Here is a 16,213-nt window from a genome sequence, read left to right as displayed (position 1 = left end):
AGTTCAAGGCTGGATGATACCTCAGTGAATCCAAGCACCGGGTGAAGGAGAGGTGGATGGACGGGAGAGGTCTTGGGGTCACCTCAGGACATCTCTGATCTGGGTCTCCTCAGATGGCATCAGGTTCTCATGACAGCATCTTGTGCAGCCCAGAGGCGTTTGGATGAGTGTTGTCAGAGATGGTTATGTTAAATTAACACTAATTAACATAACATAGTAATATGTGCAGAGGGGCCAAAGACAGTCCAATCCTAAAAGAAATGGAGCAGTCAAGCCCTGGCTGGTTTAGCTCAGTGGATTAAGCACGGGCCTGCGAACCAGAGTATCACGGTTCGATCCCCAGTCAGGGCACATGCCTGGGTTGCAGGCCGGTTCCCAGCAGGGGGACACATGAGAGGCAACCATACATTGATATTTCTCTCCCTCTCTCCTTCCCTTCCCCTCTAAAAATAAATAAATAAAATCTTTTAAAAAAAAAGAAATGGAGCAGTCAAAACCCCCCAAAAGCCTGGCTGGTGTAGCTCAGTGGATTGAGCTTGGGCCTGCAAACCACACGATTGTGGTTCGATTCCCAGTCAGGGCACATGCCTGGGTTGCAGGCCAGTTCCCAGCAGGGAACTCACGAGAGGCAACCATACATTAATACTTCTTTCCTTCCCTTCCTCTCTAAAGATAAATAAATAAAATCTAAAAAATAAAAATAAAAAAAAAACAAAAAGCAATGTAAATTCATTCTCTCCTTAGTGCCCTACCTCCTATAGTTGTGGAGAGACCATATGCTTAAAGACATATGAAAACATCTGACAGTGTAATGAATGAGTAATCGGGTGAGTTTGTGAAAGTGGACCAACATCTGGCAGTGTGTATTGGGATAAATGGGAGCAAAGGCCAATTCTAATTTTATATTATAGTAAGATATGAAGAAAGATTTTTAAAATTTTGCTTATGAAACTGTTAAAGGTTTTCTTGTAAGTAGTTACCAGAAAAACAAAATGTATTTAATTTTATTATTATTTGTTATTGTTGTTCAAGTATGTTTGTTCCAAAATTCTCTTCCCATGCCCCCTGTCATCTCTGCTGCCCACTCCTTTCTCACGGAGGTGAAAAAGCTAGGATTCAAACCAGGTTTCTGGTTCCAGAATCCTTGCTCCTATGTTCTACTGCCTTCTAATATTAGCACAAAGAAAAGCTTGTGTGATGTTGGGTTTTCTTTTTTTAACTAGGGTTATTTCCTCAGATAGTTTTTGTAATACATAGAGACATTTGACCGTGCAATAGGTTTACTACATACAGATATTTCTTACTGTCTTTTTAAAAAGCTGTTCACGTATCCATCCTGAATGGGGCAGAGGGAGAGAACACAGTGGAGAAACAGCACAATGAATAGATTCTCATATAAAACATTTAACATTTATTCCTAAATTTCCCAACGCAGATCATTCATAGATAACATTTAGAAGTAACATAGAAGTATTTGAATATGAAATTATGCTTCTGAGCAAGGAAGTCTTATTAACAATTTCATGTAATTTAGTGACCAGTCTGTGTTGTTTAGAGTTGACTTACAATTTTTATTTTCTCATAATAGATTGTCAGAATGTATTTGTTTAATTTGTGAGAGTAATTTTAAACTTAAGTCAAATATCAAGAGAAAAAAGGCTGAGTGGAGTAATTTTGAAAAATTAGACCATTATGTTAATGTAATCAAAAGGGAAGGATGAAGTGATTGCTGTCAGCCTTTCAGAATATGTGCCAGATGTGATTCATATTCAAGACACGCGGAATGGATTTGTATTCCTGCTTCAAAGGAGTGAGAATAATTCCAGGACTAATTGCAAAAATCTTGCAAATTAGTAGCTCCTACTGCCCTGGTTTCAAAGAAAAAATTTTGACAGTAGTATTTGAGTGAAATGCTTTTATTTAAATACTCTGATCACTCCTTTGAGCTCCATATGGGTGTTATTTGGTCTCACCTCTCTTTGAGGTGAGAAGAATCACCATTGGTGAATCTCCATTCAAGGTGATTTTGAATGTGATTAAAAATTTTTTTTCCTCCTGCATTCTTACCACTGTTTTATCTCTACCAGGCTATTTGATGCACGAGTTTCATAAGTTCTGGATTGAAGAGGACCCCATAGACATAATGGAATTTAATCGCGTGCGGGAGAAATTCCGCAAGAGGATCGTAAAACAGCTGCAGAACCCAGACATGGCGTTATGCCCACACTTTGCTGCCTCAGAAGGTTTAATCAACATGTAGTCGCCCACACTGATTTTAATGGATACCCCGGAACACTGCCTCATTGTCGTGTTAGACCTCTGCTTTGTCCCAGCTCACACACTGAATGCACACGGTGATTGTATGCATGCCTTTTGGTACAGTATTTTCATCTTTCAGTCATACTTACCAGATCCCCAGATGTTACTCTTTCTGAATACCCGTCAGCCGGTGACTGCCCACGTTGTGGCATTATGCAGTGTTCCATCCTGCCTCGACACCAGGTGTGGAGAGAGTTTTCTATTTTTTTAGGTTGTTTTCCTCCCTCTCATAATTCAGCATTGAAGAACTGTATTTCTGTAGCTGTATTTTGTATGTAAGAGATTTATCTGAATTTTATTCTGTGGAAGCCTTTTAATTTATTGACATGTTTCATGACCACTGCTGCTAGCTTTTCAAGCCAGGTTCGTGCTTGGGACTCATTCCAATAATGTGTAAGACTTAAAATAATACAGACAGACAGACACATGATAAGCCAAACCGTTCCTGCAAACATAGCTGCACCTCACGGAAATGTAACGAGGCTTATAAGGAGCAAATTTAGATACATGTCCTTTTGTTTGTTTGAATTATATTGTACCTTACCCCCAAGTCTGTCATAGTCATTTAGACATCAAATTATTTTTTCCCGTAATTTCACAGGCTTGGATGCCTAAATATGCCTATGATGTTTAAAGCCTCCGAAAAGAAGTGTGCATACGTACTTCAAAAGCCGCAAAAGGACTTTCACTGCCTGCCTCTTGCTGACACAGTTACACCCTGGCACTGTTCTGATCCAAGCAGCTTTGCTTGGGGAACTTGAGTGCTGACTGGTTTGTTTTCTCTGTCAAGAGGCAATAAAAAAAAACAATTTGTAAGAAAATGTATTGCAAGAGAGAAATCTAAGCTATGTCATTCTGCAATATTTCTTGGAAATAATGACCTTGTCTTGTATTGATAGAAGAAGTAAATTGCTTGGAAGAGGGAAAGGACCAAACCATTCCAAAACTGCTGAAAATCATTTAAAAAACCATGATTTGTTTGGAATTATGATTGTAGTCTGTTGAATAGTATTTACCATGGCATTTCATACCCATGGTATTTTATACCTTCTATCACTTTTAGTATTATTAGATATTTGTGTAATCACTTGCTTATTTAAATGAATTTGAGTACTGCCTGTCAGTTATATGAATAAATTACATGTCATTCTACCCTTAATGTGCAGTGGATTTCATTTTAATATCTTAGTGTTAATAGAGCTTCTGAATATGCAAATATGTGAGTGGGTAGACTATCAAAGACAGACAACCTAAGGCTGAATATAAATCGTGTCATCATTCAGAGCAATCAGGAATAAATTAGATTGTGCCGTGTCTGAGAAACTTCTTTTATTTAACTGATCTTGAGGCCTGGTGCTGCTTTAACGAAAGAGTAATACCCACCTTTTTCTTTGTAGCTTCCTGTAAAGACTGGTTTGTCTGCTGCTAGACAACTGACAAAGAAAACACTCTGCCTGTCATTTCCTTGTCCATTCTAGCTCCTCTGGGGATTTTGCTGTCATTTCCCTCTTGGCTCTGTACCAGGCGGCAGCATTTTGCATCCCCTCCATTATAGCCCTCTGCCCCTCCTCAGAATGGAGCAGGGAAGGGGTTGGTTCTCTCGTGATGTGCACCATGGGTCATGACAAGAATATCTGTTCCTCTCTGGAGGAGGTGAGAACGTGTGAACCAGGTAAATGGCCCATCTTGGGAACCCTGAATTTCTACTGCAGCTGTGACTGCCACAGAGGAGAGCGTTGTTCCACGTGCAGCCAGCCTTTGCCAGCCATGTGTGCACACGTCGTCTCTTTTTATCCGCTGTGGCCCTTCGTCACTGACACAGCTTGACAGTGTGTAGCATCTACACCAGCACATGCCTTTCCTTTTCGTGTAGACGGAGTTGGCAGTGATGGCACTGGGAGTTCTCCCTTCCGGGTCCTTGGCTGATTTCTATCTGTGTATCTGATCATGGCCGCACAATTTTAGGATTAAAAAAAACTCTGCCAGTCCCTTCTAGTTCAGAGTATTATTAGATTATCTGTTCACACCTCTTTGTGGAAGATGCATTCTAACTAGTAACACGAAGTGAGATGAGAAAAAGTAAAGGAGAAGGTTTAAAAAGCATTAAAAATGTGTGATGTGTTGAGCATTCTTAGCTTGCTTTTATGTATTCCATTAAACCACAGTTGACCACTTAAAATGTAAATGATATAGCAAGCCTCTTCCAAGTTTTCCAAAACACTGCTTGCTACCATGAAAACACATTCCCATTCACACACATTCCAGTTCACACTACAGGAAAAAACCTCACTGAAGCACCATTATTTCTGAAAATTATGACTTCAATCTGACTTTCCTTCTTACAGTCTTGTTATTGTATTGAAAATTATCATTTGTCTGATAACCCACCATCTTTTCTATTTGAAAAGAAGCTTAAATATGAGGTGGGCAGAAGCAGGTTTACAGTTGTAATACAAGTAATACAATAAGTAATATATAATAACACAAGAATAAACTGTGTTTTGCATACTCAAACTGTAGACCTGCTTTTGCACACCCCTGTATATGCCGATTCCAAATGCTAGGATGCTCTTTCAATGTATCTTCCAGATCGGAACACTTAGGAGAGGAAGAGGATGTTATTAAAATTTCTTTAGGACAGCAGGGTAAACTGGGACAGTTTGAGGAAACTGAGATGTTAGGTGATTAAGAGAGACCTAGAGACTTAAGTAGGGATAACCTACCCACAACTCAGGTGAACACAACCCAATTTCTTCACTTTCTAACCTCTGCAGAAGTACATACACCATAGGGACATAGACATTGTGATAACCAGGATACTACCCAAAATATTTTCCTAATATTTTGTATTTTTCCATTCCATTTAGCCCTCTTATGCCTCCCTCCCCCTGAAATCACCAAACTGTTGTCCATGTCCTCGAGTCCTTTCTCCTTTTTGCTCAGTCTCTCCAGCCCCTTCCCTCCCTCCCACACACACACCCATAGCTATCATCCTGCTCTCTATCTATGAGTCTGTCTCTATTTTACTTGTTCAGTTTACTCATTAGATTCCACATATGGGTGACATCATATGGTATTTATCTTTCTCTGACTGGCTTATTTCACTTAGCATAATGTTTTCCAGAGCTGTCCATACTGTTGCAAAGGGTTTTATAGCCGAGTAGTATTCTATTGTGTGAATGTCCCATAGTTGTTTTATCCACTCGTCTACTGATCGATTCTTGGGCTGCTTCCATATCTTGGTGATTATAAATAATGCTTCAGTGAACTTAGGGGTGATTATGTTCTTTCAAATCAGTGTTTTGCATTTCTTCAGACATATTCTCAGAAGTGGGATCACTGAATCAAAAGGGAGATCCATTTTTAATTTTCTGAGGTATCTCTGTACTGCTTCCCACAGTGGCTACACCAGTGTGCATTCCCACCAACAGTGTACAAGGGCTCCCCTTTCCCACATCCTCACCAGCACTTGTTGTTGATTATTGATGGTAGCCATTCTGACATGTGTGAGGTGATATCCCACTGTGGTTTTCATTTTCATTTCTCTGATAATTATTGATGTCGAGCATCTTTTCATATGTGTATGAGCCCTCTGTATGTCCTCTTTGGAAAAGTGTTTATTCAGGTCCTTTTCCCATTCTTTAATTGGATTGTTTGCTTGTTTGTTTTTAGTTTTGTAAATTCTTTATAAATTTTTTATATTAACCCCTTATCAGATATATCAGCAAATGTTCTCCCATCCCATGGGTTGTCTTTTTATTCTGTTGATGATTTCCTTCACTGTGCAAAAACTTTTTAGTCTTTTGTAGTCTTATTTGTCCATTTTTTCTTGTTTCCCTGGCCTGGGGAGATATATCTGATAAATACTACTATAAGTAATGCCTGAGATTTTACTGCCCATGTTTTCTTCTAGGATTTTTATAGTTTCAGGTCTAACATTTAAGTCTTTAATCCATTTTTAATTTATTCTTGTGTGTGGTATATGAAGATAGTCTAAGTTTCATTTTTCTGCATGTATTTTCCCAACACCATTTATTGAGTAAACTATATTTTAGCCCATTGTATGTGCTTGCTTCCTCTGTCAAATATTAATTGACTGTAAAGATATGGTATTATTTCTGGGTTCTGCAGTCTGTGCCTTTGATCTGCGTGTCTGCTTTTATGCCACTACCATTCTGTTTTGATGACCATGGACTTGTATTACAGTCTGATACCAGGTACTGTGATTCCTTCACCTTCTTTCTCAGATTCTCTGTTGCTATGCCGGGCCTTTTGTGGTTCCATATATATTTTTGGATTATTTTTTCTAGCACCCTGAAATATGTCATTGGAATCTTGATAGGAATTGCATCGAATCTATGGATTGCTTTGGGTCGTGTGGACATTTTGTTTATGTTAATTTCTTCCTGTCCAGGTATGTGCTTCTGCTTGTTTGTATCTTCTTCAATTTCTTTCTTCAGTGTCTTATAATTTTCTTTTACATCCTTGGTTAGATTTATTCCTAGGTATTTTGTACTTCTTGAAGCAATTGTGAATGGCACTTTTTTCATAATTTCCCTTTCTGTTAGTTCATTATTGGCATATAAAAATGCAACTGATTTCTGGATATTAATTTTGTATCCTGCTACTTTGATGAATTCATTTATCACTTCTAGTAATTTCTTGGTGGAATCTTTGGGGTTCTTCATGTAAGGAATCATGTCTTACGCAAATAAAGATGGTTTTACTTCTTTCCAAATGCCTTTTATTTCCTCTTGTCTGATTGCTGTGGCTAGGACTTCCAGTACTATATTGAATAAGAGAGGTGAAAGTGGCATCCCTGTCTTGTTCCTGATCTGAAGGGGAGTGCTTGTAGTTTTTGCCTGTTGAGTATGATGATGGCAGTGGGTTTGTTATATATGGCCTTTATTATGTTTAGGTATGTTCCCTTTAGCTGAGACTTTTTAATCATAAATGGATGCTGGATTTTATCAAATGCTTTTTCTACATCTATTGGTATGATCATGTGGTTTATAGCCTTCATTTTGTTTAAAATGTGGCAAATCACATTTTATTGATTTTCAAATGTTGTACCAACTTTGAATTCCCAGAATAAATCCCATTTGATCACATGTATGATCTTTTTGATGTATTGCTGTATTTGGTTTGCAAATATTTTGTTGAGAATTTTAGCATCTATGTTCATCAGGGATTTTGTCCTATGATTTTCTTTTTTGCGTGTGTCTATATCTAGTTTTGGAATTAGGAAAACACTAGATTTATACAATGGGCTTGGGGATCTTCCCTCCTCCTGAATATGTTGAAATCTTTGAAAAAAAAAGAAATCTTTGAAAAACAGAAGTGTTAGTTCTTCTCAGATTGTTTGATAAAATTTTCCTATGAAGCCATCCAGGCCAAAGCTTTTGTTTGTTGGAAGTTTTTTTGATTACTGTATCAATTTCACTAGGTGTAATCTGTCTACTCAGGTTCTCTGATTCTTCCTGGTTTAGTTTTGGAAGATTGTATGATTTTAGGAATTTATCCGCTTCATCCAGGTTGTCCAGTTTGTTGGCATATAGTTGATCATAATAGTTTCTTACAATCCTTTATATTTCTTTGATATTAGTTGTTATTTCTCACCTTTCATTTCTGACTTTATTTTTTGGGAGTGTCCCCTCTCTTTTTCTCTTTATGACTCTGGTTAAAGATTTGTTAATCCTGTTTATTTTTTCTAAGACTCAGCTCAGATTAGTCAATCTTTTGTATTATTTTTAGATTCTATTTTGTTTATTTCTGCTCTGATCTTTATTATTTCTTTCCTTCTACTCACTTTGGGCTTTGTTTGTTCTCTTTTAAGTTCCTTTAAGTGCAAAGTTAGATTGTTTACTTGACCTTTTCCTAGTTTCTTGAGATAGGCCTGTAATGTTATGAATTTCCTTCTTAGGATTGCTTTCCCTGTGTCCCACAGATTTTGGATGGTTGTGTCCTCATTTTCATTTGTCTCAAAGTATCTTTTGACTTATTCCTTGACCTCATTGTTGGCCCATTTATTATTTAATAAGATGTTATTTAGCTTCCATGTCTTTGTGTATTTTTCAGTGTTTTTGTGGTTGGTTTCTAGTTTCATAGCACTGTGATCAGAGAAAATGCCTGATATGATTTCAGTCTTCTTAAATTTATTGAGACTTGTTTTGTGTACTAACATATGGTTTATTCTAGAAGATGTTTCATTTACACTTGAAAAATATGTATACTCTCCTGCTCTGGGGCAAAATGCTCTGAAGACATCAATTAAATCCATCTGATCTAGTGTGTTAAGGCCACTGTCTCCTTGTTGGTTTTCTTCCTGGAAGATCTCTCCATTGAAGCCAATCAGGTGTTCAAATACCTAATTCTGACTATTTCTGTTAGTCTCTCCCTTGTGTCCATCAAGATTTGCTTTGTATGTTCAGGTGCTCCGATGTTGGGTGCATGAATGTTTACTAGAGTTATGTCCTCTTGTTGGATCGTTCCCTTTATCATTATGTAGTGTCCTTCTATGTCTCTTACTATGGTTTTAAAGTCTATTTTTTGGATATAAGTATCGCTACCCAAGCCTTTTTGTCCTTTACATTTGCATGAAATATCTTTTTCCATCCCTTTATTTTTAGTCTTTATCTTTCAAGCTGAGGTGGCAGCATATATATTGGTCTTGTTTTCTTACCTATTCAGCTATCCTGTGTCTTTTGGTTGGAGTATTTAAGCCATTTACATTTGAGCTCATAATTGATAGATACCTATTTTGCCATTTTATTTTTAAACTGTTTTCCTCATTTTTTTCTTCTTCTTAAAGCAAATCTTTTAACATTCGTTACAATACTGGTTTTGTGGTAACAAACTCCTTTAGCTTTTTCTTGTCTGAGAAGCCCCTTATTTCTCCTTCAGTTTTAAATGATAGCCTTGCTGAGTAAAGTAGCCTTGGTTGTAGGTCATTGCTTTTCATCACCTTGAATGTATTATGCCCCTTCCTTCTGGCCAAAAATGTTTCCATTGAGAAATCAGATGACAGTCTAACTGGAGCTCCCTTGTAGGTAACTACCTGCTTTTCTCTTGCAGCTTTTAGGATTCTCTCCTTGTCTTTAAGCCTTGTCATTTTAATTATGATGTATCTTGTTGTAGGCCTCTTTGGGTCCATCTTGTTTGTGACTCTCTGAGCTTCTTGGATTTGTATGTCTTTTTCCTTCAGCAGACTATGGAAGTTTTTGGTCACTTCTTCAGATAGGTTCTCAGTCCCTTGCTCACTCTCTCCTTCTGGTATCCCCTTATGTGGATGTTGTTACACTTCATGATGTCCCAGAGATTTCTTAAGCTCTCCTCATTTTTTAAACTATTTTTTCATTTTGCTGCTGTGCTTGGATGTTTTTTTTTCTATCTTGCCTTCCAAACTGCTGATTCAATCCTCTGCTTCATCTAACCTATTGTTTGTTCCTTCCAGTGTATTATTTATTTCAGGTATAGCATTCTTTATTTCTGATTGGACTTTTTTTTTTTTTTTTACTGTTTCTGTGTCTTTTTTCAGGCTGTTGAGTATCCTTATAACCATTACTCTAAACTCTGTATCTGATTAGTTTCTCCCCTCCATTTCATTTAGTTCTTCTGGAGAATTCTTTCATTTGGGGCTTGTTTCTTTGTCGTCCAATTTTGGCTGCTTCTTTGTGTTTGTTACTATGTATTAGGTAGATCTTCAAAGACTGCTTCAGACTTATGTCAGACACTGCCTGTGACTGACCCTGTGCAACCTGTTTGAAGCTATTAATGATCCACAGTTTGTGGCTCCCTCTGCTGGGCCTTGGTGTGTGCAGAAAGAACCAGGTTGTGCAACAAGGGTTGCTTTTACCAGCACTAGGCCTAGGGGAGGGTCAGCTAAAGTCTCCAAGCTCCCAGAGATCTGCCTTTGCCCAAAGGTTTTGTTTTAGGCTTTGTCTCTGGAACAGCCTCCAGCTCTACTCCTTAACAGCCAGGCTTAAGCTCCACAAGGTGGGACAAGAGTGTTTCCTGTGGGCAGGGCTATTGCTACCCTACAGGTTGATGCCATTTGGAGAGGAGTACCTGAGAAAGATGGCTTCTGCAGTATGGGGAATGACTCAGCACAGAGATTCTCGTGGCTGACCCTTCAGCTCTCTCCTCAGAGCCACCAACCCCAGACTCTCCACACGCATCTCTAGTCCACTCTTACCTTCCTCTGCCAGAGCCCAGAGTAAGTAGCTACAAACAAGAGTTTGTACACTGGCCCTTTAAAGAGGCTTTCTGCATCTCTAGTCTTCTGTCTGTGGTAGACATAAACCCTGCTGTTGTTCAAAGCCTGATGTTGTTTAGGTTCCTTCCCTAGTACTGGTGCTGTAGGCTGGGGAGCCCAGCTTGGGGTTCAGACCCCACATTTCACAGGGGGATCTCCCCAGCAGTTGAAAGATCCCACTAGAATTAAGCTGCTGCCCATGGGACCCAGCCTTCCCTCTTCTCGCTGGCTTATGAGAAACCTCAAGGTAATGGGCCTTTACCTCAAGGTAAAGAGCCTGTTTAGAGTTCTTCTCAGGCAAGAAGCTTTAGGGCATTTCAGTGGAAAGAGATATATGTTGGACTTTGGACATGTGAACTCTTAAATAAAACATCCCTTTCATGGTTGAGGTTTTCGTGCCGCATCGGCCTGGCTGAGCCTCCAGGGCACCGCTGCTCACAGACCGGGTACCATCCATGGACCAGCCTGGGTGCTCTCCAGGAACCCCAGATAAATGGTTAGAAGGGGAGTCAGGACAGGGTTACAGAAAATAAAATACTGACTCGGTACCTTTCTGTTATTTTATCTCTTATGTATTTAATCTCCAACATGGTCTGCCTTAGGAGACAGACCCCAGCAGAAAAGTTTGTGGCAACTGAAACAATGTGCCAAAGAGAAGAGAAAGCTAAAATTAAACCTGTAAAACCACAGCCAAACCTCCTCCATCATACAAGGTGAGTCAAGGCAGATCCCTTCAGGATTGCCACTTACCACGCAAGGGCCCAGATGAATTCCACAGCATCACAAGGCATGGGTTTGGGAGGAGACTTCACTAGGGGAATTTCTAAAGCAAGGATCAGCAAGAGAAGAGAAGGTGTGAATGCTTGCCCTTGTCCCAAGGCACACCCGGGCCTGGGTGCTGGGCTACACACACGGTCTGAGTCAGGGGGGAGCCCCGGCCCACTGTTGTTCTCCCTTCTTCTAGGGCAAGCCTGAAAGAAAGCTTAGCAGAGGGGTGATGATCCGATGGGCCCAGTCTGGAGCCAGGCAGTCGGGATCTGGCTGCCTGCTGGTTGGAAGCCCCATGGGAGCTTTCACTGCCCTGCCCCGCAGATTTTGGGGTCTGAGGGATGCTGCCATGGGGGTGGAAATCTCTGGTCCTCGGGGGAGCTGAGCTTGGGTGTAACCCTTCCGCTGGGAAGGGTTAGAAATGGGCCTTCAGACACAGCTGGCTTACCCCAGCAGCCCAGAGAAAGCTTGTGAGTTATTTTTTGACAAATCTCATATCACACCCATACACTTACGTTTTAGAGGTAGTAGCTTTTCTGCGCCGAGTGTGTAGCAATTACAGAGGAATAGGCACATCAGTGGCCTCAAGCTACATGATGCAAAGATAACTTTTGGTCAGGTTTTTACTGCTTCTTTAGAGTATGGCAGGGCGAGGCCAGCAGCCTGATGGCGTATGTTCCAGCGTACGTGCTGCTAGCGCACCTGAGTCAGTGACTTGACTTCTCCAACTTTGCTTTTACCGTCCATAATGGAAGAGTAACAATAGCAGCTCCTCTTCAGAGGATTATTGTAAGCGTAAAAGTCAAATCAGCAATCACTAATCAAAGCACTTAGGAAACTCCAGAGTACTAGATACACACATGTTTGATTATGATTTTTTTATCCATTTGGTGTGTGGCTATGATCTTTAATAGAAAATTCAGCTACAAAATTCATCCTTGTAGCCTACATCCCTCATCAATTTAATTCAACAAATATTTATTGAGAACTACTTTTGTGCCAGTCATCATGCCAAGTCTGGGGATGAAATGGAGAAGGAGGCAGGGTCCTTTTGTCCCGGACCTCACCGTGTAAATCCGCCTTGCTGCTCTAGGTCTGGTCTTTGTGTCCCGACATTGCTAGAAATGAATCACTGCGGCCCCCACCGCAGACCTGCTGAAGGAGAACCTCCGTGTCATCACTCTCTCCAGATGATTCGTGGGCACATTACAGTCTGAGAAGCAGTGCTCTGCAGGGTACTGATCTGGTCCCTCCACTGAAACTTGATAAGGTTTAGCTTCAGCTGCCAACGGTATAGAAATAAATCAAGCATTCCTTTGTTTTCCCTCAGCTTACTTTGTCAGTATAATTTGACTCTGTAGCCATTTCTAGCATGGTCTGTTGTCATCCACCCAGAGGGGCAAACAAAAATTGGAGAGCTAGTATGGACTGGATGTTTGTGACCCCCAAAATCACACATTGAAATCCTGCCCCCTAATCTGCTTGTCATTAGAAGGTGGGGCCACTGAGGGTGATGAGGTGGTGAGGGCAGAACCCTCAGGAATGGATTTAGAGCCTTTACGAGGAAAAGACACAGGAGACGACCCAGTTCTCTCTACCATACAACCCTGTGCTCCATCCCACCAGTTCAGGCCTTAAGTTCTATATTTTTCAGGAAAGAATCTAAAAGAAAATATGCCAAAATGGTTACCCTTGGGTAGCAGAATTATGTTATTTTTATTTTATACATACCTGTGTGTCTAGATTTTCTCCCATGAGGGTGCATGATATCTACTGCATAATCTGAGGAAAATAATAAATGCTTTTATTTAAATAATAAAATAACACCCTATGAGACCCAAAGAATGGCCTTGGGAGTCTAAATTCACAGCTGTTCTGGGACAGGAAAGAGGAGCTTGTCTTGAATAATCAGGCCTGGTCTCCCCGAGGAGTGAGGGCCAGCCCTAGTGGACGTCCCGATAAAGGTCTTGTCAGATAGCGGCTCTATGGGCGGGTGCTGGCCATGACCCTCATTTCGCTTGGCCATTACCTTAGAGTTTCTCATCATCTCACTGGTTCTCAGAGACCAGTAGTTTTGTTGGTTTGTCTTTTTAAAAAATTCATATCAGTAATAATTTCAGGCACTGAAGCAAAAATTCCAGAAGGCGCATCCTCTGCCAACACTTCGTAACTCTGAACAACGGCACCATGAATATTTATGTCTCATTATCACTGCTGCAGGGAATGACAGTTCCAGCACAAGTGACTGTATTTGTCTCCTTCTTTCTCACTGCTCAGCCCTCAGTGTGCCGTTTCTGTTTCCTCCAACTCAGCAGCTCCACACGCCCTGCAGTGGGCTTGCTTGTGGTCCTGTTACTAAGGTGGAATACCCCTCAGAAACATGTTTTTTCCCTCTGTATGCAGTAGGGGGCTAGAGAACCAGGCATTCACTCACCCACTCACCAGCAGATGTTCACTGACAACCTGCTGTCCATGCGCAGCTGCCAGGATACAAAGAAGAGTAAGCCCTGCTCCTTGCCTGCAAGTCTCGTCAGGAGGTAGACACGGAAACAGTCTACCTCCCGACAGCGGGGAGAGTTTGATGGTTGGCACTAAGTCTCAGGGGCTGTGGGAGATGCCACTAACAAAGCACGAGAACGAAGGTGAAAAGAGTTCCGTCTGGGGAGAGCGTCACAAGCAGATCGGTGTTGTCACAGAGCAGTGGGCAGGGAATAGGAATGGCCACAAAGGCTTTATTAAAGAGCTGGGACTTGAGGAGTCAAAAGTAGGACAGCAGGATTACTGGGAGACTGGTAGTGCGGGCCAGGTAACAGACACGTTTGGGGGGACCAAAGTAAAGTTGTGGGGTGGGTATCAGAAGAGAAAACAGACTCAGAAACTATTTCCCATATTAGATGAGAAGGGATCGGTACCTGATTACAGGAGGAAGAGAGCGTGGCGTCTGGAAAAGTTGGGACGGGAGTATCAGAGTATGGGAGTGGGAGAAGAAGGCACCAATAAATCAAAAATTTCTAGACTATTTTATGGAAACTTTATCAATTTAAAATATGAAATCTTCCCATCCAGGTTCTTGTTGTTTCTCTTCAAATAGTCAAATCTTTTTCTGGCCCCTCAATAACATTTTGTAATTTCCTTCATATAGGTCTCACTTATTTCTGACTAAGTTTATACATAGAGATTTGTTTCCTATTTCCCTGTTTACTGTAAATTGGGGTTTGTTTTACATGATATTTTCTCATTGGTTGCATCAAGTTAAGTTTTATTTTGTTGCAATTGGCAGAAAATCTACCTCAATCTGTCATAAACAAATAGTAGTATATGTTGAGTGCTTATTATTACTAGATGTTGATCTAAGCGCTTCATATGAGTTAATCTTTTAATCCATTTAAAAGAAGTATTGGCTCCTGTAAATGAAAAAGTGAGTCATATATCTGGCTTCAGCTGCAGATGGATCCAGCAGCTCAGAAATCATCCCTGGGATCGAGTTTGTCTGTGTCTCTGGGCTCCAGTGGCCGTTACTGAACCAGCCCCCACACTGTATACTTTTAGATTCAGGACCTAAGGAGGGACTTAGGAGGGAGCCTGCTTCAAAAAACCGAGATACTGAGTATTTAACTAGCCCAAGTTTAGACATGCGCCCATCACTGTTAGTAGGGTAAGTGGTGTTTGATTCACTAGACATGGTCATGTGCCTCTCTGCCAAAACTGCATATACAGGGAACTGGGGAGGAGTCATTCACTCCCAGAAAAAGCAGGTATTCTTGCAAGGAGGAGAAATGGACACAGCGGCAAGGTAGTAAAGAGCAGCCAGTGTTTCCTCCATTGGTTACCATTCTGTCAATCACCATTATTACCTTGGATTAAAACTACACACACACCCCTACACATTTGCATATATGTTAAATATATAAATATATATGTAACAACCAACCAGAATGGATGGTTTCAATGTTACTTTAAGTTGGATGTTGTCCTAGATTTATTGCACTCGGAGCCCAAATTTTCTTATTTCCCTGAATCTGATCTCTCTGCCCTCCCCATTGACACTGGGCCTGGCCTTGGGCCTTGCTTTTGCCAGTGAGAAAATATCAGACTCAACACAAGCAGAGGTTTGCAGACCTTTGAGTTGCCTCCTCCCCACTTTTCACTTCGCCACCATCAGGACAACAAGCTTTCACGAGCCTGGCGGACAATGCGGAGGAAAGTCCCGATGTCCCAGGTGAGCTGTCCCGGACCAGCCCACCCAAGCGATCAGCCCGTCAACAGCAGATCCATGAACAAGCCCAGCCAAGATCTGCCAGATCAGCAAAACAACCCAGACATGGATTCATGAGAAATAACAAATGGCTGTTTTAAACCAGTGAGTTCTTCGGTGGTTTATGATTTAGCAATAGGTGTCTGAGACTAAATTAGGGTTCCTGTACCTGATTTCAATATGGGTGGGTGTTCACCCAACACCAACCAACAATTCTTGGACACTTAACTTCAACACTACCCAGAGGCAGCATCAGTTCCACAGATTGGGTTCAGTCCCACAAGACTGCCCCCCTGGAACACACACACACACTGCAGATGCCAGCCACAAACCCAGGGTGCCTGTGTTTCTGACCAGCTGGCCATAAATCAGAGGTTCCCACAGGCCCCTTCTTGGGTTTGATTAATTTCCTAGAAAGACTCAGAGTCCTCTGAGAAGCATGTTGCTCACTAGATCACTGGTTTATTGTTAAAGTATGTAACTCAAGAACAGCCGAATGGGACAGGAGCACAGGACCAGGTATGGGGAAAGGGGCACAGAGCTTCTACGCCCTCTCCAGGTGCCTCACACTCCCCACACCTTCACCAGTCCGGAAGCTCTCTGAAATGCATCCCCCA

General features: G+C 41.1%; 1 protein-coding gene across 4 annotated transcripts in view; it reads left to right on the top strand.

The window, feature by feature from the left end:
* Positions 1–3,488, top strand: part of ELMOD1 (ELMO domain containing 1) — an 87,814-nt gene extending 84,326 nt beyond the window's left edge. For 2 of the 4 annotated variants that reach the window (XM_037047723.1, XM_037047722.1), the window contains exon 12: positions 2,088–3,488. In XM_037047723.1, the coding sequence (XP_036903618.1) occupies positions 2,088–2,260 (173 nt within the window). In that variant the 3' untranslated portion in view covers positions 2,261–3,488. The remainder of the gene's footprint in view (positions 1–2,087) is intronic. The other 2 variants (XM_037047719.1, XM_037047720.1) reach the window with 1 other exon arrangement.
* Positions 3,489–16,213: the final 12,725 nt, after the last annotated feature.

Source organism: Sturnira hondurensis, unplaced genomic scaffold (genome assembly GCF_014824575.4).
Source record: "Sturnira hondurensis isolate 20B ecotype Veracruz unplaced genomic scaffold, ASM1482457v3 Scaffold0006213, whole genome shotgun sequence".
Lineage (NCBI taxonomy): Eukaryota > Metazoa > Chordata > Mammalia > Chiroptera > Phyllostomidae > Sturnira > Sturnira hondurensis.
Note: the sequence above shows the minus strand (reverse complement) of the source record. Positions and strands in the feature narration are given on the sequence as shown.